The sequence below is a fragment of the Oreochromis aureus genome, linkage group 12, assembly GCF_013358895.1.
Source record: "Oreochromis aureus strain Israel breed Guangdong linkage group 12, ZZ_aureus, whole genome shotgun sequence".
Classification (NCBI taxonomy): Eukaryota; Metazoa; Chordata; class Actinopteri; order Cichliformes; family Cichlidae; genus Oreochromis; species Oreochromis aureus.
In genome coordinates, this window is record NC_052953.1 from 17,589,521 (window position 1) to 17,614,156 (window position 24,636).

Here is a 24,636-nt window from a genome sequence, read left to right on the forward strand (position 1 = left end):
TTTTGTGCAGAAATATTTTTATTGTGTTACACTTCAGGTACTTTATATTCTAAAATTAGAAAGTGTATTTTTAATAGAAACTGCAGTTAAATCGAAATTCTACAGCATAGTCTCAATCATCTTGTATGTTGGGGGTATTCTAGCACATACTATAATCTGGAGTTGTGCTGATTTAACATACATGAAGGAGATGATTTATTCTGCCAGCGCTCAATCAACCATGGGTCAGCTTGACATTACAGAACGTCTCATAAGAAGTAAAAGTGTGCATGAAATTTGAAAGTGATCAAATTTTTATGGAAAACAGACATCTGATATTCAAATGCCTCAAACAGACATCAGATAAGACATGAACTTCAGGTAACCATATCATTTTTATTCATAGATGAAAACAGTGGTTTCAGAGACAAATGGTTTAACTCATTCAGTGTACAGAACCAAGCTGTTTGCATTGTAACTGTACTTGACTTCAGTTTCTCCGGTCTCTGGTCTCTTTTCCAGTTTATTTTAAACTCTCAGAATAAATTAGGAAAAATAAGATATGACATTTTTAAGGGAAACATATTTCCTCTGTGGTTTACTCATGGATTGTTCCGCATGGTGTCAGCAATCCACTGTCTGTAGTGACAAATATTCAGCATTACAATAGGATTTGCACACTTATCAACAGGGTTACTGACAATTATTCCATGTAAAATGCCGTTGTACTCCACAGCTGTACCAGCATCACCCTGGAAGACAGAGTTCAGAGGTTAGATCATTTTAAATATCAATGTTTAAAGTTTAATATCAAAACCAACTTGGGGTTAATATATGAAACAGTTTGCTTACAAAACAGGACTCCACGCCAGGTTTATGGGCACACATGGTGGTAGTCTCATCACTAAAGTATTTACTATCAGGTTTATCGTTGTCTCCACACGCAGCTATCTCAGTCATAGCGCACTTTAAATTCTTGGGGTTGCTGGCCACTGAGGAAATAAGATAAAGCAATATTTAACTTATTTCTATTTCCAAAAACTGAATCTATTATCTGAGGGTTTCCTTACTTTTCACATCAGCTGTCTTGAAACCCCATCCTCCAATCTGAACAGGATCGTTCATATTTGGTTTTTGACACCCATCAACAGGAGGAAGCCTGATGGTGGGAAGTTTAGGATTCACATCCTCATTCAGTTTTATCAGCATAATATCATGGGATTGTTCACCATCTTTGAAGGTAAACTGTTGTTTAGGATCAATGTCCTGCTCAAGATTTTTGGGGGATCCTGAGAAAAGATTCTTAAAAAAACCTTTAATTTGTTTCAATAATGGTGCTTTGTTGTTTAAGCCAATCTTCACTTTGACCATCCTGCAAAAAAAACAGAGATTTGTTTATTTCAGTTCATAATATAATAACAACAATATTACTGAGCAGCCTAAAAATTTAGTCATTCTGTTCTATCTTTCATTTTCACTTCACCTTCACTTTGTGCTCCTGATGACCAGAGATGGGCACTGTAATCTGATTACTTTTTTCAAGTAACGAGTAATGTAAGGGATTACTATTGCAAAAACGGTAATTAGATTACAGTTACTTTCACGTAGGAACGCTGCGTTACTGCGTTACTAAAACCGTGATTTTTTGCGAGAATGTCTCATGACAGTGACGTAAGCGCGTGCGACGTTCGTGACAACAGCTGTGTGCAGATCAACAATGGATAATATATCGAGTGCGGGAGAGAGTGTAGCATGCAGCGTTTAAAGCGTGGAAGTACTGACCTTATTTTGAGTTTGATTCCATAAAAAGTAACAAAAAAATTAGTGTCCGTTGTGCGTGGGAAGAAAACTTCTTTTTACAGCGAAAAAAAACCCATAAACTTCCAAGCAAGCGCCGAGTGCGCTACGAGGTAATGTGAAATTCACAGAGAAACTCGCGGATTCTTCCACTGACCGCTGCGGCTCACCTGCACCAGGGTAAACCTCCGCCTACCCCAGTCCTGCTTTACAGGTGAAAATAGAGCAACAGGACCGCTAGTCTTTGATTTTATTTATTTTCTGCTGTGTTTTACTTGCATCTATTTGAAAGAGTGAGTGTAAACACAAAAAAATATTTTATTTTATGTGCTGGAATGTGCAGAAAATAGGTTTAAATGTTAAACAAATTTCTTCCAGTCAGAGAATGTTGCATATAATTAAATTTTTGCTTGATGCATAAAGTTAAAAGATTTAAAGTTTAAAGTTTTAAAAAGAGAGTTTTCCATTTGATTACATTTTGTATGATGGATTATGCAGAAAAAGTAGAATTGGGCTGAAAGATCTATCGCTTTATCACCTATTCAGGTTGTAAATCGTGTTTTAAAAAAGTAACTAAGTAACTAAGTAATTAATTACTTTTGAAAACAAGTAATCAGTAAAGTAATGGGATTACTTTTGGGGGGAAGTAATCAGTAATTAGTTACTGATTACTTTTTTCAAGTAGCTTGACCAACACTGCTGATGACACACTAGCTTTAAACACCATTCCCTCTCATTAGTGAAGTGACTCAACAAAAGCTGCAGTTTCTTACTGCTCGGCACAATGAGAAGCCGTGATGACCCAGCGGGTGTTAATCAGAGCGCCTCCGCAGGTCTTGCCCCCCTGAACAGAGTCTATCTGGACATGATACTGCCTGTCCTCCTTACAGGATACTCCCCCAACAATCCTCTTCTCAATGTCTCCTGATGCACAACCTGACATGAGGAGGGAGAGACGGGTGAAAAGGTCACTCACGCTAAGTAATTTCTTCCTTTTAAAAACGTGAATGTAGACAAGAATATGAAGAAAAACAACTCACCAGCGAGCACAAAAACAAAGACAAGGGAAAGCATCATCATGGTCTCTCTGGATGTGGATCACTTCAGGTGACCAAAAGTCTGATCCTGCATCTTTTTTATAGCATGAACCAAGTGGCGTGAGATGCCTAATATGGCAGTCACATGTACCGTTAGGGTGGGACATGGAGAGGATTGGAGAAATGGGAAGGAGTGTATTTAAAATACTGAGCAGGTTTTTGCATACCAGCTCCACCTGTGACCTCCTGAATTCGAAGAACCAGTTTGGAGCCCCTTTTCTGTTTACACTTTTTACCTCAAACTAAACTTGTGGGATTCATTTCATTTTTTAAAGAATTTTCCAAACTTTTAAGAAAAGCCTTTTTAAATTTATATCACCTTAAACTTTACAGTTTAAAATAAAATAGTTTAGCAGCCTTGTGCTTTTTCCATGTAACTTAGAGTATATTTATTGCAATATATGATGAATGATGATTGGATTTGGGCTTAAATTAAAAGTTACTTCTTTATATCACATTGGGTGGAGAATCCTAGTTTCCTACTGTCTCCCTGGAAAATCCTGCTAGAGATCTGGGTCAATTAAACACTATCCACTTATATAAAAATAAAACACTTAGAATTATGGTATATATGACAACATGCTACTGAAGTCATCCTCCAAATGTATTTATTTATTTATTAATTTTTTAATCCTGTACTGTCTGGCAGCTTTTACAATCAAAATTCTGATCTGTATGCAGCGTTGTGCCAAACACATTCGGGTTTTCCAACATGAGCTCTATAAATTTTCTATAGGTTGCTTTTGCTCATGTATGTATTTCTTTTAACTGTTTATTTATTCATTTCTATTAGTATTAGTTCAGTTATTTCACTATATGTGTCATAGTATCCTCCACATGCGTAATTATTTTAGTAGAGGTAAGCCCAAATTATAGGCTTACCTTTTGTTTTATATTGAAGTTGCCTGCTATAGTTTTATATTGTATTTTAGGTCAAAGTTAAATGGTGCCGCTAAACAGCTTAATAGCCCAATGTATGATAATGTATACACAATATTCCTTTAGTCGCTAGTCCTTTAGCCCGTATCAACATTTCTATAGTATTTTGCATATTCAGTATCATGACGAGATACTTATACAAATGCTTAACCAAATCCTTTGTAACCAAATGTGATCATGCTGATACTGTTTTCCGTTTGATTGTATATTGCTTTTTATTAGTTTTTCAGTTGAACTACGTGCAAAAGTTATAGTTAAAATGTGTAAAACAGGTTTTTAAAACCCAGTCTATTCAAAAAAGTAATTGTTCTAACAAGAAAACTTGTGAACTTAATGTTTGATGATAAAGTGAAGACTACACAATATCCTATTCAATAGTATAGTATACAGCAAAGATACTGCACAGGACCCGCCTCTGGCAGAGGACCCGAGCTTGAAGGATAGACCGCCCGCAGGGGCGAGAGGGGAATTTTATATATATATTTTATGTTTATATATATATGCTGCAGGACTCCAAAGGAGTTTCCCTGTCTCATTGTATCCCTTTAGGCCTGTCTGCAGGGAACAAATTTTACAGATTTTACATGAGATAAAGTTCTCTATCTACTATAAGTGCAATTTCCTATTCTGTGTTACTAAAAGGACATTTCAGTCATTTCAGGTATCACTAATTCAAGAAATCACATGACTGATTTTAGGCACACAAGCATTTCCAAAGTATTTGCAGAAAAGTTACTTTTTGAAAAATGCCATCTTATTTTGAATAGTCCATGTAAAATAAGCTTGTATAAGCCTCTCTTAGGCCTTCAAAGCTGGGGAAACATTTACAGCACACATATATATATATATAGTCTGTACTTCTGCAGGGAAGAAAAAAACATTGTTACATTAAGTTTATCAATATGACACGTAACCGAACTTGAGCCTTTGCTGAAGAAGTCTGAAGTGAAATAAATGACAGTTTCCAGGTTTTATGTTTCAGTTCTTTAATTAACTCCTGAACCTTTGAATCAGCCAGGAGCACAAAAGCTGAAGGCCATGGTGTTTCAGGAATACTTGGAATGGTGACTGTAGCATTATGAAAATTACAGTGATAACACATCTAACATCATGAGATAATGTAGCTGTATAGTAAGTTTCTACACAGAGCAGAACATCTGCACAAAACAAAAGGCTGCAAACGATTCATAATATTCCCAAAAAGTTGATTCTGTTCATTTGGATGGAGAAACGTTTCATCATTCATCAAGACAGATCCATAATATTATTACTTATTCTGTTAGTTGACGTTTAATAAAATTAATTTCCATTTCAGCTTTCCATTCGAAAGTCAATTTAATCCCACAAAGAGACGTTTGGTTACTTCATTTTTCACAAGGGGTCTGTAAATTTGATTTGCAGATTTGTATTTATTTTACACTGGATGCCATTAATTATGCACCCTTATGCATCTTTCACTTGCTGGGTGAATGTGTAAACATTACATTGCAGAGCCACTAAAGCAGAGACTGAATCTGCACAATAAAATCATTAAGGCTGCTATCCTGTATATATTGTGCTATCCTGTATATATTGTACTTACTATTGTTTGTTTTAATGTACCTTTTATATTCTACATTTATATTTATTATTGTATTTTTGCACCAAGGGAGTGGCACTCCAATTTCGTTGTACCCTGTACAATGACAATAAAGGCTATTCTATTCTATTCTATTCTATTCTAAGGCAGTATCAGACAGCTGGATGACAGTTTTCAGCTGCTGACTTTTTTCATTTCGTTGCATAAGCATTGCACGTATCAGATATTTGATTGTATTCATTTGCATTTTAAGCTCCTTTCACAAACTTCCACTTTCTTTTTCTAAAGTCTTTGCAATAAGTTTGATGCCTCATGTTGCAACCGCAGCTTCAGCATTCTTAGTTTCTGTTTTCATTGTCACATTTATTTCATTCATATTGCCTTTGTGGAAATTAAGCAGTTCAGTAGCAGCGTTTGCAGCAGACACAGCCAACAAAACAGTCAGTATACATTTCTCCACCAATCAGTTATTTTTGAATCCATCGTTAACACAAGAAATCATACGTCATTGCTCAGGCAACATAGATATTAAAAGGGCAGACAGCGCCCCCCAGCGGACAGGTCAAATAGTCCCTCCACTCGGTGCTTTAGTCATTGCAAATGAAGAGCGAAAATTTCATTTCATTTAATTGCATAGTTCAGTAATCAGTTTAAACAACCCGAGCACGAAGCACAGCATTTAACATGCACACACAAACACAAGGGGAAAATAAGGTGTCAACTTATCCTCTCTGCATGCCACCACACCGTGAAACAACTGATGGTTCTCAACCCAGAAACAGACGTGCAACACAACATATAAAGGTTTATAATACTGGGAAATCCCTACATCCCAGTACCTTATTATCACCACACTGTTAAGATACTGGATCTGTTATGTACTTTCTGTTTGTCTATGGTCATTTGATAAACAAATTTTTGTAATTATATATATATATATATACATATATGTATGTATATGTATATATATATATATATATATATATATATATATATATATATATATATATATATATATATATATATATATATATATATATATATATATATATATATATATATATATATATATATGTATATATATATATATATATATATATATATATATATATATATATATATATATATATATATATATATATATATATATATCTTATTTTCACCCCATGGGGAGTAGTATGTGTGTGATACTAGAGCTCTAACAGAGCTTGAGGGTCCTGTCAGGATCTTGGCTGTTCCTAGGATTGCATTCTTCTGGACAGGGACCTGATGTTCAAACTGGAATCTGCTGGAGCCACGCTTCCAATTTGGTTACCACTCCTAATGCTCCCATTACCACTGAGACCACATCTTCCAGCTGCCTACTGTAAGCGCCATATCTATCGCAACTACTGTCCTCTGCTCCTTGTCAACTGCCTGTAGGTGCACCTCCAGATGAGAGTAAGGCAAGTCCGGAGGAGTCAGCTGAAAGGGACGAACAGGTGTTGATTAACACCTATGATGTGAAGACTGTCAAATATCCGGGAGCAGACAGAAGCCACTGACATCAAGACAAGAAAGCTCCTTACTTTGCATGGAGGGTTTCAACCCAAATCCAGCATCCTGAGACTGTAAGCTAAGCTAAGGATAAAGACCACCGACAGGGCAAGTGGGGAATTCATATATAAATATACATACCATATATCAGAAGTGTTGCTTGGATCTTGAGGCTTAGTCCAGCCCTGAAATCTTTTGGATTTAAAGTGTTAACAGCACCTTTAAAAAAAAAAAAAGTTATTTATTATTTTTTAATTTATGTTTTCATTTTGCAGTACTTTGTTTTTTGAGTATTTTAATAATTACATAATACATGAACCTCTATCATTTTCCTCTTATTGTGGCACAAGAGCAACAAATTGTAACCAGAGAAATTACAGAAAATGCACTCAAGAGAAGGGTTCATATTGGGTTTTTTATGAAATAATATTATTGGCACAGTCCTCACATTATTGTCAATGGAATGATGAATTCACCTATTGTTAATGTTACAACAGTAATATACATATACAATGTATTTCTTTTACTAGATTACAGTTTGATATCGCACGGACATAATAACCTCAGATCTTTTACTGGGCATCATGAGGTTGTCTCTGAGCAGCTCTGTGATTTCATGTTTACACCATCGCAGAGCTGTGATTATTTCTCTCTGTCCCCTGATGTTCTTAATAACTTTGTTATGAGTGATGAATTTGTTTGTTGTTTCAGCCTACATGAGAAAATTAATGGATGTGTGACTCAGTGTGAGAAGTGTGTGAATCTTAACTTTCCTTCTCCACCTCCTCTCACGTCACCTGTGCCCTCGTCACTTTCAGAAAGATTTAGAATGGCCATTGCTGAAGCATTTTAGCAAACGAATCATCACCAGATTTACTTGCTTTACAGCGAGAGGTGGGAAGTAATGAAGTATAAATATTTTGCTACAATACGTAGACCCTTCAGGTATCTGTACTTTACTTGAATATTTAGTAAACAGTTTTTAATGAACACTTTTGACAGTGTTATATTATTAACAGTAATCTAGTCAGTTTTAAAGATTAACAATGACTAACACTCAGCAGTGCTGATTTTCTAACACTGGAAAATAACTAAAAATGCTAGTATTATTCCAGTGTTAGAAATTAAATTAAATTTAGATTTAAACAACATTTGTATTCCTGTGTACTAATATTATTTTTATATTACATTATATTAGATGGTAGAATTGGCCTTCAGGGAGCTACTTTTTTCTTTCTTACTTTAAAGACATTTCAGAGCCTGTACTTTTCACCTTTACTTCTACTGTATGATATTTAGTGCAAGTATCAGTAGCTCTACTTAAGTCCACCTCTGTTTGCAGCACAGCTGCTGAAGTCCCGCACGTTGTTGAATTCTGCTAACCAACCTGACCAACCAGGACAGGCACTGATGTCAAGGTGGACCTCCTGGAGGGATGCTCAGCTGTGATTGGTTCTTATTATTAAGGTAGTTTGGGCAGACAGAGACGGAAGTCCTTCACATGTGACAATGGTTATGATGCTGTAAAATTTGGTATCCTCTTGAAAACCAAGGAAAATAGGTATCTTTAACTTTTTGGGGGGCCACTATAGTGGACGTAGTGAATAGGCTGGGTTTCAGGAGGATACCTATCCAATACCAAGTAAATACAGGGCCAGTATTACCGTTACCAGTACTGATACTTTCAACTTATAAAGGCAGCTTATGTAAGGGGAAGTAATACTTCATTACTTATGAGATGAACACATTTTAATGACCACTAAATCACTGTGATTTCCACAATCAATTATTAGTTACCATAGCAAAACACACCTTTCAGCTTTTCATACCTTTTGAAACTAGGTTTTTTGAAGACCTGGAATTTCGCCTCTCTTTAAATCACTTGGATCAACCTCACAGTCACCACACTGAACTCAGGTTCAGGGTTATTGAAATTGCAGGTGTGCTAATGTGCACTTCAAGCATCCAAGTAATGAGAAGCACAACATGCTGTCCCTGAAACATTATAGAGGAAATATGTTACCATACTGTTTTATAATGTTACAGTAATTCTTCTGCAGAAATCCCCTTCTCACTCTCTGCTATGTGACTTAATCTGACAGAGTAGAGACCAAAACCAATCAAAAATCCAGGTAAAACCATTAACGTCTGAGCAGATTTAAACATTTCCCACAACTCTACACATTGTTCCAGAAGATGAATAGGAGGGAAAAATGTGTAAATATGTGTAAAAATATGTAAAAATATACATATATTACGTACTTTAAAAGATTTAAAATTATTGCAACCCTGCAAACTCTAAAGCTTCCCCATTCAGCTAACCAACAGTACACACACACACACACACACACACACACACACACACACACACACACACACAATTTATTCTATAATTTTTCAGCCGAGCTCTGAGCGTTGTTAAGCCAGTGCAATACTTCAAACAAATCCGTGATATTTGAACTACAGAAAATGTTCTGCAAATTTTCTGCAGATACAAAAAACACAGCCAATATCAACCTTCACAGTTTATACTAAATTTTGACCTGACAATGTGGTTGTATAATGTAAGCCAACAGAACGATGAAGTCAGACATGTCCTGTGCCCCCAATCGTCCCTGTGGCTGCAGCTGACACAGTTTTATATGCAGTTTTTGTTCCCCTTTTTTTCCCCACTCACTGTGTTTGTGTGCACCTTGTGTTGGCTGCAGGTGTGCTCAGCTCACCTCAGCTGTCTCTTGTAGAGACTTTCTATGAGGCTCCAGCTGAAACTATTTTATCTCTTTTACTCTGCAGCTGGTCAGCTCATACAGCCTGTGACATGTACAAAGACATAAGTATTGGATTATTTACCACTTTTATTTAGGCTCATAGTAAGAATTATTTAAGACTGGACACAGATGATGATGGCAGCGAAGACAAAAAATTTAAAAAAAAAATGTAGTTAATGAAATTATAGAAACTCTATCATAAAAAATACAGTTAATAGTAATAGCAATAATAATACCTTGTTTGATAGAAATATATAAATTCTAATGCATTTCTCACACACTTACAACAAAAATCTCAAATGAAAGTCTGATTAAGAACATTGTAAGAATTGACTCTAATGGTACTCCTTTGGCTCTGGCTAAAACTCCTTTGAGACCTCCCAGAAGCCTGAAATAACAGCAAGACATCTGTTTCATGTTTGTTTCATCTTAATGTCACTTACACCACAGAGAGTAAAAAGTAGAACAAATATTAGCTGCAGAAGTGTTTGACTGCCCTTAACTAAATTGAAAATGAGTAGTTAAGGGAGCACATGACCCAGGCGTTAACCTCACTGAGAATCTTGGGATGTGCTTTGTGTGAAAACACACAGACTCACTATGGAGATACACAACTGGGAGAAGTGTAAATCTGGATGGAAATAAATGTCAAGATAGCTGTCAAACTACTGCAATATTTCAAACAAATGAAGAGGTTAAACATTAACAGTTTCTGTTGAGTTCTGTGTAATGTTTGAACTACAGAAAGTGTTCTGCTCCCCAAGATACAGAGTCACACCCAATATCAAGATTCACACTTACTTTACAGTTTATATTGAAATTTGACCTGATAATGTGGTTGTTTAATGTGAACCAATAGAGCGAGGAAGTCAGACATGTCCTGCGCCCAATCGTCCCTGTGGCTGCAGCTGACACGGTTTAAATGCAGTTTTTGTTCCCCTTTTTTTTCCCACTCACTGTGTTTGTGTGCACCTTGTGTTGGCTGCAGGTATGCTCAGCTCACCTCAGCTGTCTCTTGTAGAGACTTTCTATGAGGCTCCAGCTGAAACTCTTGCATTTCATCTACTCTACTACTACTCAACTGGTCAGCTCATACAGCCTACTCTGTCACACGTACAAAGACAAAAGTATCAGATTATTTGCCACTTTTATTTCTGTAATTTATTTAGGCTAATAATAGTTTATCAACCCTAATTATTAACATGTTGTTCTGTTAATTAAGTACATCAGAGGAACAGCTCAGCTCAAGTGTTTTAGAGACAAAGTTACAGAAGCAAGGTTTGGACATGTGTGGAGGAGGGATAGTGGATGAATCATGTTAATGATGGAGCTGCTAGGGACTTGGGAAAAAGGAAGACAACAGAAAAAATTCATGGATGTAGTCAAGAAGTACATGCAGAAGATTGGTGCAAAGGAAGAAGATGTTAGGGATAGGATGAGCTGGAGGCAGGTAATTCCCTTATGGCGATCTCTAAAGGGATAAGCTGAAAAAAGAAGATATAGGAGTTGAAATTCTGTGAGACGTTGAGAATTCTTTTTGGTTTGTTTGTTTATAGTAAATGGGAAAAGACTTTAGTGAGTGCTTTCTTTTAATGTTAACAGAACACAACCTTGTGGGTCAGAGAGCTGACCTGTTATCATAAGCATTCAGCACGGCATTCCAACGCAAAATTACACCACTAGAGGGCGTAACACACCCACAGTTGGGCTTCATGTGACCGTACATGCCCTCAGCTACAGCTACAACAAAAGTGTACAAAAAAAAAAGTCCAACCACCAAGAATGGAAACATACCATATTACGGTATATGCATAATAATTAAATTTGTGGATACGCCATACAAATTCAAAGCGCCAGTCATCCAGTTACGTTATCCTCAACTTACACTTTTACAGTACAGCGTAACCCCTGTCCCCATGCACAGGTGGGGACAGGGGTTACGAAATCAATATCAATAGAAGAATCAATAGAAGAAGAGAAGAAGAAATCAATAAACTTTTATGTTTATCGAGCGAGTGCAAGATTGTTTGGGATGTGATCACTCCACCAACCTTCATGGCATGCTGACACATTTCCTGACCTTACTTTACTTTCTGAATCAGAAACAGAAACATAGTCTTAAAACTATTCAAACTAAGCTCATTCTCAATTATAAGGAGGTGATTGATGGAAGACATGTTTAAACATGCTCCAAGATGAAGCAAAGTTTACACTGGATTTTAATGAAAAAAAACTCTATGAAGAATATATTTAATGCTTCCACAGGAATTAAGAGGGAACATATCAGCCATCTGTTGCTACTCAAACGTGCTTGATTAATTAATCAAGTGTGACCATCTGCACAAAAATGTCATTTTTGGGAGTTTGCTGGTCCAGAGCATTCACTATAATCTTCCCAGGACTGGACACCCCAGCAAATTTACCCCAAAGTCAGACTGCACAAAAGCTACATCGCAGAAACTAGAGGTCTCAATTAGCATGTTAAAGTTCATGGCAGCACATTTAGAAAAAGACTGAACAAGTATGACTTGTTTGGAGTTTTTGTCGGTCATGTTAAGTTTAATTATGATGACACTGAAGCGCCCTTTCTTTCAATCTTGAAGTGACTGCTGTTGTGATTGGCATTATATAAATAAAATGCAACTGAGATGAATTCATCTGGGCCTTAGCACAGCTAGGAGCATTGCTCACCAGGCTTCAGTAGGCGTGTGCAAAGTTAAGAGATCATAGAAGTAAGGAGGCACCAACACATGCATCGTCCTAATAGCAAACAATAACACCTTGAAATCAATTCTAAGACTGACTAGTAGTCAGTTTAAGGAAGATATGTGATCTTGCTGGCATGTGCCAGATAAAAGCTGAATTACAGCATTTTGGATGAGCAGCCTCCGACCAACCAATGACAGACTGGCACCTAAAAAAAAAGAAAGAAAAAAAAAGACTGTTTCCGCTTTCAGACATGCGGCATATGGTCACCTGCTCATCCAACTGAGCTAAACCAGCACCAAAATCAGTACTTTTCTAACCAGTATCTGACTGTATGCACTTTCATCTTAACCTCCTAAGACACGAACTCTTCCACGACATGTATTTTTAATTTCTCTTTGATATTTGGGCATATTGGGCCCCGATGAATGTAAAAACAAAGAATTTTTTTTACCTTATTTTTGTTTTTAAGAAAAATGAGAGCCACAAATGAGGATATTCATTTAAAATTTTGATAGAACAGTAGCAGTATAATGTCCTTGTAAGTGGATATCAGGCCCATGTAGAGCAAAATTGAGTATTTTGGTCTAAATAACCCAAAATGTGATGTCCACATATGTGGACGGCAGGTCCTAGGAGGTTAAATAAGCTTATTGCATCTGTTTGTTTGTTTTTTTTCACTAGCTTAAACCTGTAACTAAATGTGTATGTTTACAGTGAAGTTTTCTCCAAAGCTCTTCTGCAGCTTCACCCAGATCTGCAGACACAACTGTCCTGACGGAGACACAAGTTGGGACACATTCTTCAAGTCTGCCACACTGCAAGAGGTGAACTCCAGCTAAATGTATAAACCAACCTTTGTAAATGTTATGTAAAGGTTAAAGAGCAGTGGACCAAGGACAGCAGCTTGAGGTACCCCTGCGTAAATTTTTATTTCTGCACGTCTAAAACTACTAATTGAAGCACATAAACGTCAGTCTTACAATTTGAGAACCTGGCCTGTTAAACAAACGCAATCATGAGGCCTTTGAGTTAAAATATTTTGATGAGCAGTGTTGAAGGCAGCAGTGAGACTGAGAAGAGTTACGACTAAAACGCTCCGTGAGTCATTCTCGATCTTCAAGCCTTAAATAAGAGCTGTTTCTGTGCTGTGATTAGTTCTGAAACCTGACTGGTACTTATCTAAAGGTATTCATTCATTTTTTTATGAACATTTTTTCAAATATTTTGCTGAGGAAAGAAAGATTAGAAATAGGTTTATAATGAGTTCTTTTTGTTGAGTAGCGGTGTGATTAGAGCACTTTTGAATGAAACAGGGAAAATGGAAGCCTGTAAAGAGCTGATCATTTTTACTGAAGGATTTACACCTGTAAACTTTCAGATGATTTGAGCTTTTTGACATATTACTCCCTCATGAAAATGTATCGATAGAGGAAATAAAAACATTTTTATTGTCAATAAAGGCTATGATTTTTTTTTAAAATCTTTCACAAAATTGTTCAGCAGTTCAGAATAAAATAAAATGCAAATTTCAACAAATCAAATTTTAATAAAAGTTAATCTAATTAATAAAAATCATAAAACATTCTGTCTCGGGCTACACATACTTTTGAGTTCAGTAAACAAAACTTCCTGAAAACAATGCAGTAGTTATCAAGGATTGCAAAGTTAGACACTGACACAAACAATAAAAAACATAAACAAAATAACACAATCACAAAAAAAATAAATCTGTAACATAAGTTCCCTGCAGACGGGCCAAAAGGGAGACAACAAGGCAGCAAAATTGCATTGATTAGTTTTGAGGAGTGCTGCTGCAGGAGTGATGTTGACTGATGTTCAAGGATGAGACAGTGCTGCTGCCTATCGACTATCATCTCTTAGTCCGTGTTGCTAAAAGGAACAAAGCTACTTAAACTAGAATTTGAAATGAACAGTTGCTTCCCAGGCTCTGCAACTTCTTATTAGGTCAAGAATTTCACAATGACACAACATTTTTTTAACATTTCAGTCATTTCAAGAAATCACGTAACTGATTTTAGACAGAAAATTATACAGTAGACAAACTCCATCTATGACACCTGAACAATGTTTTTGTATCCAAGAAGCTTTTAGTTTACCTGTGTGTGCTTCAGAGCTTGAGAAACATCCACAACTAATACATTCCTCTACATATATTCTGTCTGTGCTTCTGCACTGAAGCTAATGCGTTTAAGTGTAAAGTGAAGACCACATTTATTTGGCGGCTGCACACTTTCTACCAAAAGACAGATCGCGTGCTTTAAAATCAACAGAACAAAATGATGGTACAGGACATTTTAGGTGCTTGAATTGAAAATAGAAGTTTCTGTGGGTTGAATAACACCAGCAGTCAAACCCATCGTCACACCAGGCAGATGAATGTCACTGCGTTAGAAACCTACTGTACTTTAACCACCCAAAGAAAAAAACAATTCAAATTGGCAAATGAAAAGTAGCCTAGGAAGAGAAATTTGTACTGCACGCGTCGGGATACTTGCAATGATAATCACGGTGTTATGAAAATTACAGTGATTACACTTCTAACACTGCCTATAATTGCAGCTCTTTAGTCAATTTTTCCTACAGAGAGCAGAGCGCAGACGAACCGGCATAAAGCAAAAGGCAGAAAATAATCTGCATATAATTACACCTGACATCTAGCTAACATTACTTGACATTTGCCTAACTGCTTTCAAATTAGTGCAGGAGAAATAAAGCTTGAGGTGCCATCCCTGCTCCAAGGAAATGCCCTTCATAATGTAACAGCAATTGTCAGACCCCCCCCTCCCACTTACAGACATATGCACAGTCCATTTAGCCCCGCAGACCAAAGACGGTCAAAATGTTAACCTATGATCAGGTAAAGAATGTACTACATGTCAGCATTTTCCAGCTATTCCATTTCATTATAATTTAAAACTCAACTAAAAACACTGCACACGTTTGACATTATCACACGCTGTGATTGAAAATGCAGCTCTGAACAGTTTGATAATGGCGCTTTAGAACTAACATAACTATTAGCATATCTTGACCTCTGACCCGGAAGTCAAAATAATTTCTATGAGTGAGTTAAGGCTTTGTTCAACGTGCTGTTGAATCTTGTAGAGTGGCGGCCAGATGGAGCGACTCTGTCACAGAAATTACTCAGATCTTTAAACTTGTTGCAGCTTTTAAAACCTTAAAACCACTGAAAACTAGACAAACAGTGAAAGTCAACACGTCATTACAATGTTTGCATTCCAGGTATTCAGTTTTTCCAAGTCGACAGTCTTGAGACATCTTGAGTTACATAGTAGATGATAAGAAAATATCAAACTAAATGATAAAAGAAAGATCATCCAGGAAGCTACTTTTAACCAGTTTTTTGTACAGTGACTTCTATTTGATGTTTATTTTCCCCCGAGCTGCTTGAACCAGTACAGCATTGTTGGCTTAGATGTAAAGCAGATCCTGTTTGCCCAATCTGATATCCAGCATCCTTCTCAAGCTGTGCCCTGCAACAAAAATACATTCAGGAAAAGATGCAAAATATCAGTGAGCGAATGTGCCAACTGTTTCCTTAACTGTCTGTACTTCTGTGTGCATGATGTACTGAGCTTTTCATGTTCACTGCGTTCTATCTTGGTACTTATTTACTAATTTATTACTACATGCTGCTGTATGAGAGGTTAGTTCCCAAGTGTAGCTTTTCCTTTTTATGTTTATTCATGTTTTTGTTTCTGCATTAAAATGACTGGACCTGGCTCCAGCCTGGCCATCTCCTACACTCATCACCACAGGATATTTACATAGAACTGTATCATATTTTCTCTGCTTTGTTGCTGGCAGCTTTCCTGATTCTGCTGAGCTCAGTCGGGATGCAGGGGGTTGTCTTTTTAAAAATAATTATCTCTCACTTGCTGAACTTTTTGACATGTACAGTTTTGCCCAGAAGTTAATATGCAGACCTTCAGCTTTAATTCAAGTTTAACAAAAGTACTGTGAACTGTTCAGAACATACAGTCATTTTTATACATCATCTCCCATTTTTAAAGGCTGAAAAGCAACTGGACGATTGGCTGATTAACAGCTTCAGGGCCTGGTGACACCAGTTTCCTTGTTATTCCACAAATAATTAAGCAGATATGAGTTTATTCTAAGTGTTGAACTTGGATATGGTAACTGTTCAACTTTAACTCTAAATATGAGGTTCATACAGATGCTGAAGCAAGTGAAGTAGTCCATCATTAGGTTAAAAACCCTTAAGGAAGGCCAGATCAATAACTCCAGATGTCTCATCTTTGTAATTTGCAGTGGAATAATGCAGAACGGGTGGATGCTAAATAGTCGTTAAACTGATAAAATTAAGTAAACATAAAGAAAATCACATTCAGATTGCTCTCTGAACACTGGACATTATTTCAACAATTACACTGCATATCGTGTTGAGTCAGTGTTTTTTTCATCACGACCTGAAGAATGATACAGTATGTGAATGCCACAGAGCAAGACAACAGTGTGTGTGTCCGAGTGTATACCTTAGTTTTGAGCTAGCTCAGCTTGTTTGTCTGCTTCAAACTCCCCTTCATTCTCATCATCTCCATTGTAGTCAGCCAGTTCATCCTCCATGACCTTGTCTACTAACAAGTACAACATGGTTATTAAAAAGAAACAAGAACTTTGTAAAATGACAACGTACATTTATTTTTGTAATGATCACTACTATTACCGGCCAATATGGCCTCAAAGTTACATCCTGATATTGAAAAAAAATATCTAATAACAAAATAAATACATAAATAAAATAAAAATACTGAACAACGCTTTGATGCCTGCAGCTTGGCATGGAGGATTATATCCAGTGACACTTCAGAAGGCGTATTTTCTCCAGAAATTTAAAGTAAAAACTAACAGCATAATACTTCTGTCTGACAATAACTAAAGCGCCATAACTCTTCAGTAGCAGCACAGTATTGTATAAAAAAGGAAAAAATATAGAAAATAGAAAATATTTTCTAACTGGAATGTTGTATCTTGACTCAGGCTTTTTTAGCAAGTTGCTTACAGGCCTGCTTTCCCCGTGTGTGAGCACATCCAGTCTTTTGCTCTTCCACATCACCAACTGCTACTTCTCCTTCTTGGTTGTACTCAATTGTGCATTTTGCCTCAAATGATGAAACCATGCGTACTGTTTCCACTTTTTTTTTTTTTTTTTTTATATTTTGTAAAGTACTGTGCTTTAGTAAAAGTAGTTGAAGTAGCTTCCTTATTAGTTACTAAATCACCAGGGAAGGCTGACATGCAGCTCTTGCCTGTGCTTGTTCTGTAGCTATAGTGATTATATTGCGATATGACATTTTTACTTTGCATAAAAATTTCTACTAGGATTACCAAGGACTATACGATAAAGTTTGATTGAAGGACAGTGGTTATCTCTGGCATTCAGAATCGTCCTTCCTACTGACATGAAGCCTGTCGAGACCAGAATGTGCTCACTCTCTAAATGCTTCGCAGCTAAATTCTATTTGACACACATACCTATATTTTCATCCTGTTTGTTCTCCTGTGGTTTTTCTAAATCTTCTCCGCCCACGACTTGTTCATCTGCGTCGTACTCTTCTGGTTCCTGAAGTTTCTGACCATCTTGAGTTTCATCAGCCTTTCCTCGACCAATCAGCATCCCTTCCATTCCAGGGTCTGCTTCTGAAAGAACAAATCACAGATAGGATAAAATACATTAAAAAAAAGGTATAAAAGATGTCAAAATATAACCATATAAAACAAGCGCATTGTTTTTGCTGAAAAGTCTGTAAGAATAGCCTAAAATCTATAGAAAGATAATCTCTTGCTACTCAGTCAATAAGGTTGACGGTAAAACATGCTGGCAGGTTTTCTCACACACACTCCAAGTTATAAATATATTAGCAAAAGAAATTATTATCGTTAACTAAAACTAATCTTAAAAACTAAAACTAGATGTGAAAAAACATTATAGTTAACTCAAATAACAAAAAACCAAAAAACACACGTTTGAAAAACATTTAAATGAGCTGATTTTCCTGAATTTTGTCTCTAACATATTCCCTCCATAGACTAATAAATAAAAGACTAAAGCTAACACAGAAACTAAACATTTTCAAACAGTTAAAAACTAAACTGAAATAAGAAAATCAACTCTGGATGCTAACTGAAATTCAAAGTCAAAATGAAATAATAAAATCATAATTAGAAAATGCAAAACAATAATAACACTGTTGCTTGCATACATGTGCACATGTACAGCAGCTTTTGTGGAGTGATAGCACCAATAATGTGACACTATAGGAAGAAGTTTTAAAAAAAATACCTCTAATAAATACGCTGTTACATAACAATGAGGTTCTGCCCACTTAAACTGAAGAGTTTTTAAATTTTAAAAACAGTAAGAAGAAGTAAATGGTAAATGGTAAATGGCCTGTATTTGTATAGCGCTTTACTAGTCCCTAAGGACCCCAAAGCGCTTTACACATTCAGTCATCCACCCCTTACACACACACATTCACACACTGGTGATGGCAAGCTACATTGTAGCCACAGCCACCCTGGGGCGCACTGACAGAGGCGAGGCTGCCGGACACTGGCGCCACCGGGCCCTCTGACCACCACCAGTTAGTACTGGTTTGGGCCTTGTGGTAAAGTCTTTCCACTAAACAACAGGACGTGTGATTGCCAGGCAGGAAAACACAGCTGCTAATACATTAAATGTGTGTGACTACCCAAATTCTTTACCTTCTATCTGAGGATCTTCTTCATGAGCATTCATCGCCTCATTCTCTTTGTCTTCAGTCAGATTATTCTCCACAAGTTTACCAGTCTCTCCTTCCACCTCATCTGCTTTGTCAGCTCCCTCTTGTGGCTGTTTGTCTTCCTGTTTCAATGCAGCAGCTGAGGGAACAGACTTTGGCCCTGCTTTGGAGAGATCCTTTGATGTAGGCTGCTCCACTGGAGCGCTGGGAACTAGACAAGAAAATAACAAAAGCAAGTGCAATGTGAGGTTGTCCACTAACTATGACTAGTGTGCTTAGACACGCAATATGTACAAGTGTATATTTCAGTAAAGCAGACTATTTATGTTTTTTGTCTTACCTATATCCACCATGATTTCATTTGTCAGTAGTTCATGAACTTTATTTCCTTTCAGTTGAGAGAGACTTGGTGTTTGGCTTGAAGCAGTTGCTGGAATTCCATCAGACAGGGCCTTGACTGATTTGTTGATTTCCACTCCTTCAACATTTTCCTGCTAATAAATGAATATAAAATGCTGTGTCACAGCTCCATAGCTCCTGCCATGCAGAAATATAAGGGGTTTTTTTGTTGTTTTTTTTTGCCTGGATCCGCAAACAAACACGAGCAAAAGGAAGTCAATTTCCCCATTTGCATGTAAAAACAGTAGTGACGATAATCATGTATGGTAGGAAAATGTTTTCAGACATTAAGATTTTGCTTTGTCCTGATTAACATAAACGGGGTTGGTGACAAAAAAAAAAATCATGTTTTAAAAAAATCAGCTCCACCCCTCTGCCCAAGTCTCAATCATATGGAAAGACTAATGACTTTGCATCCTTTCACATGCTTCACTGCTTAACAGGAAAGCCAAACCCACCTGTGAGGAGACAGGTGTATGGATGAGCTTCTGCATTTTCTTGTCAGCTTCAAGTTTAGCGGCAGCCACTCTCTCATCGCACAGCTCTTTCTGGGACAGCACCTGGGCGTTACACTGGGTCCTATATGCACAACAAACAGACGGTAAACAGTAGCATATTATAGTGGCATGTACAGTGATCATACTTTTTTTACAAATGAAAAATATAACTCTGCACAAAATAATGATATTAATAATAATAAATAATAATAATAATAATACTAATAATGAATCATTTTCTTACATGTCATACATAAGTTTGTTATTAAGGGTGTTGATGTTGCCTTGGCAACTCTGCAGATCTTTCTCAAGTTTCCCCAGAGCATCATTCAGCCGATTCAGCTGACCTACAGTACACACAAACACATACATGAAATTAACTGCACAGTTTTTCAGCGGCCATGTTATGGTTGCTAAGTCAAAGCAACACTTACAACAAGCTAAACATTACATTACCTTTGAGCTCCTGTATGGTTTTTGCACTGGAGGAAATGTTCTGCTGCAGTGTGGCCTAAACACAAACACACAACACATGTCAATACTCACTTATCACACTTATTTATAGTTCATATGAAAATTTTCCCTGATAAGTTGTTTATTTGGTGTGAACCGCAACAGTGAGTAAGTCAGAAAAGTGTGTTTATTGCCCATAGATTCCCTTGTGACAAGAGCTGATAGACAGCACCTCTGAGGTAGTGTTTGTGCACATAAAGGTTTTTTGTCACCAGTTTTGTTTGTATGCACCTTGTGTTGGCTGCAGGTGTTCTCAGCTCCCTCCAACTGTCTCTTATAGAGACTTTGTATGTTGCTGATCTGATCCTTTTGTTTCTGGATCTCCTGCTCGAACTCCTTCTTCTTCAACTCGTCTGCTCCTCGCTCTGCTGCTCCACGTCGCACCTGGCCCTCCAGCTCATACAGTTTAGTCTGTGTCACATGCAGCAAGATCAGTATCACGTTACTGCTTTTTATATAGGCCACTTATTTAGAATTTGTCATGGGTCATGATAACATCCATATGAAGAGAACAAAATGACAGAAACTTCCTGGTTCAGAATGAGTCTTTAAGGGTTAACTATGCATACAGATATATATAGTTACACATGCATGTGTTACCTTATTTTCTGTGTCTAATAAGCTAAAACAGGAGTCTTTCTTACCTTATTTGACAGAAATTTCTGAATTTCTTGCCATTTAATGCAATATATTAAACAACAATAAAAACTGGACTGGAAAAAATAAAACCCTAATTATTTGTCACCTTACATGCTTCAGATCATGAAATGTTAAAATTTGATAAAGATAAACTGATTAAATTTTTAAAAAATGCAGTTTTTAAATGATCAATTAACTGAGATTAACCACATTTTTTGGAATACTGATTCAACTGATTCAATGTTACTATTCACTATTCACTGTCAGACCCGTTGAATTAAGAAGTCACTTAAATAGAACCTATCTGACAAAGGGAAGTAGGCTAAAATATCTCAAGAAGCAACACATCATGTCGCAATCTAAAGAAAACTCAAAAACTCTCAATGGAGTTGAGTCACTTACATCTATCAGTCTGAAAAGTGTTACAAAGCCACGTCTAAGTGAAACACAGTGAGAGCCATTTTTCACAATTGAAGAAAACCTGGAACAGTGGTGAACCTTCCCAGGAGTGGCCAGCCTACCAACATTACACCAAGAGCGCCTTAAAGTTCATCCAGGAGGTCATAAAGGAACCCAGAACAACATCTAAAGAACTGCAGGTCTCACTTGCTTCAGTTAAGAGTTCATAATTCAATAGTAAGAAAGAAAGTGAGCAAAAATGGCATCCATGGTTGAGTTACATTGTGAAAAAAAAAAATCACAATTTAAAAAAAAAAAAAAAAAAAAAATTCACTCAAAGGCTCTTCTTACATTTGCCAAAAAACATCTTGATGATGTCCAAAACTTTCAGGAAAATATTCTGGAATACTTTATAATATGAGCTGTGACTAAGGGTGTCAATACCCTGTAATTAAACCTGACCTGTTACCCTGTTATTTCAGTGTACTTACCTTTAAGTATTTAAGTACTTAAAGGTAAGAACACTAGAATAACGGGGTAACAAGTCGGGTTTTCACAGGAAACAAAAAATAATTACACTTTAATTACATTTAAGTACTATTTAAGTAATTTTAAGCAATTTGTAAGTAATTTTACGTAACGCAGGAGTACAGTCAGTTACTATTGCCTAACTTCAGGTATTTTACAGGAAAGACGAAATAATTACATTTTAAGTAAATTTAAGCACTGCCTAAATTATGGGTATTTTACAGAAAAGGAAATACAGCAAGAAATTTATAAGTACTGTATAAATAATTGCATGTGTTGCATAACTTCCTGGTGATTGTTTGGAAACACAAACAAGCAAACAATATTTCCCCATCTGTCGTTTTTGGGGTGCGGTAGGGCAAGGTAGTATAAACCTTGCCTAACTTCTAGGTATTTTACAAGAAAGGAGACACTCCTTTTCAAAGTTATGTGTGAATGGTGATTGTGAAAGAAAAAAAGAATAAAGTTAGAATTGGTGCAATCATTACAAGGTCACACAGGTCTCCAAATTGTGATAGTATTTATATTTTCTTTTAAGTCAGTAAGCGAGAACAGGCGATCGTGGCTCAAGACTTGGGTGTTCGTCTTGTAATCGGAAGGTTGCCGGTTCGAGCCCCGGCTCGGACAGTCTCGGTCGTTGTGTCCTTGGGCAAGACACTTCACCTACCGCCTACTGGTGTTGGCCAGAGGGGCCGATGGCGCGATATGGCAGCCTCGCCTCTGTCAGTCTGCCCCAGGGCAGCTGTGGCTACAACTGTAGCTTGCCTTCGCCGGTGTATGAATGTGAGAGTGAATGAATAGTGGTATTGTAAAGCGCTTTGAGGGGTCCCGAAAAGCGCTATATAAATGCAATCCATTATTATTATTATTATTCTTGGCACATTTATATTGGTAAAATAAAACACATGTAACGCAACATCAAAGTAAGTACTATTAGAGAAAGATGTAAAAAAAAAAAACCCAAAAAAACCTGTAAGCATGATAATTATGCAAAAGAAATAAGAAATGAGGAAGAGTTTTAATACTTTTTAACCCACCTGAAGCTCCAGGTTGCGGGAGCTGGACACCCAGTAGTTAAAGCCCAGAACCAAGATACAGGCGATCAGAGCGGCAATCATAAGAGGCGGTGACCTTCCTCCACGACGCCCGTTCCCCAGCCCACCCATTGCTGTCTACCAACTGAAAACACACAAAGTACAGCCACGGTTAGCACACTTCTCCACACTTTATTTTCTAACTGCATCTTTTAAACACATATTTTCTGTGCATTTCTGGCAAAAAGGTGGTGGTTTTGCAAGTTGGTTGCAGACATGTAAAAAAAAGCTCGCTGTCGGTTGTTGCAGCTTTTGTGTCAGCAAAAACACAAAAAGCTTACACAGGAAATGTTATTTGCACATACATACAGACAACAGTATGTTGAGTGATTCTGTTGGAAACAACACATACACAGCTTTGGTGTTATGTTTACAAATATTACACACCTGTACGGTGTCACACTGAAACATACCCAGCACCACAGACAGCAAAAAGATGTGCTCAAAAGTGGTGACTCAGTTAAAATGTTTTTAATGGGGAGGGGAAAAAACAAACAAGCTAGAAGGACATTCCCAAGGACCAACGGGAGCTAAAATGCAACAACTACATACTAAAGAGCAGCATTACACATCACCGACGAAGTGCCGTATTGCCTAGTTTGTAATACATACTGTCGATGTAAATAATATGCGGATTCCTGCTTTCCGTGATTCTCCTTAGTCAATCAAATGACCAAAGGATTGCAAAGGCGCAAAGAACTGTTTAACATGTGACAGCGCAATTAGTAACAAAACGAACAACCAGCTAACCTTCAATTTAATATCACGTTAGAAAAATCTGATGTGTACTACTAAATCACAACACAGGCCTGGAGCCAGGGTATACCTGTGTTGTGTTTGGCAGTATAAATCAGAGCCACCCGTATCGTGACGGTGGCGATAACACGGAACAACTCGAGAAAAATGGGTCCTTCGTATAATCGATTAGGCAAATTCAGGTCAAGAGAAAGCAGAAATACTAATTTCGAATTTTTTTATGTATATTATTTATTAAATATGTGACAAAGCAACATAAACGTGTAAAGAAATGGCCACATTCTTTTCTTATTTGGGCCAGTGCTGAAAGAAGAAGCGAAGGAACTCTACGCCGCAAGCTAACGCTAACATTGTTAGCAGCGCTGCTCCTTCACAGTTGCTGTTACCGTTTTTAGGTCGCTTAGCTAAAACTAGCAGCCGAACCTACTTACCGGATATGTCTGCCTGTCAGAAATCAGAGCCAAATCCGTGAGGCGATATATGGAGTGACACCTCGTTTTATATTCTAACAGCTTTCGTAGACCGTCAACGTCGGACGATTAGCTTGTATCCATCATTGCCACACAGACAGCTCAGTCTGTGTGCTCTGCCTGCTGCCTAGGACTGAGACGTTCAAGTACTT

The 24,636-nt window shown here is 37.1% G+C and overlaps 2 protein-coding genes across 6 annotated transcripts; both read right to left on the reverse strand.

The window, feature by feature from the left end:
* Window positions 1-355: 355 nt before the first annotated feature.
* Window positions 356-2,963, reverse strand: LOC116336428 (kallikrein-2-like). The gene is made up of 5 exons (XM_031760308.2): window positions 2,817-2,963; window positions 2,550-2,712; window positions 1,050-1,351; window positions 832-971; window positions 356-731 (listed from the first exon to the last, which is right to left on the reverse strand). Exons 1-5 carry the CDS (start codon window positions 2,854-2,856, stop codon window positions 582-584), a joined length of 795 nt encoding a protein of 264 aa, XP_031616168.1. The 5' UTR covers window positions 2,857-2,963; the 3' UTR covers window positions 356-581.
* Window positions 2,964-13,919: 10,956 nt separating this feature from the next.
* On the reverse strand, window positions 13,920-24,625 carry golm1 (golgi membrane protein 1). 5 transcript variants are annotated; one of them, XM_039621021.1, is made up of 11 exons: window positions 24,446-24,625; window positions 23,202-23,343; window positions 20,830-21,009; window positions 20,542-20,596; window positions 20,339-20,432; window positions 20,047-20,167; window positions 19,530-19,680; window positions 19,173-19,400; window positions 17,943-18,107; window positions 16,943-17,044; window positions 13,920-15,919 (listed from the first exon to the last, which is right to left on the reverse strand). In XM_039621021.1, exons 2-10 carry the CDS (start codon window positions 23,328-23,330, stop codon window positions 16,944-16,946), a joined length of 1,224 nt encoding a protein of 407 aa, XP_039476955.1. In that variant the 5' UTR covers window positions 23,331-23,343; window positions 24,446-24,625; the 3' UTR covers window positions 13,920-15,919; window position 16,943. The 5 variants fall into 5 exon arrangements, with proteins under 5 accessions (XP_039476955.1, XP_031616162.1, XP_031616161.1 ...); XM_031760302.2 differs by having other exon boundaries at window positions 19,530-19,683; window positions 24,446-24,624; XM_031760301.2 differs by having other exon boundaries at window positions 20,330-20,432; window positions 24,446-24,624.
* Window positions 24,626-24,636: the final 11 nt, after the last annotated feature.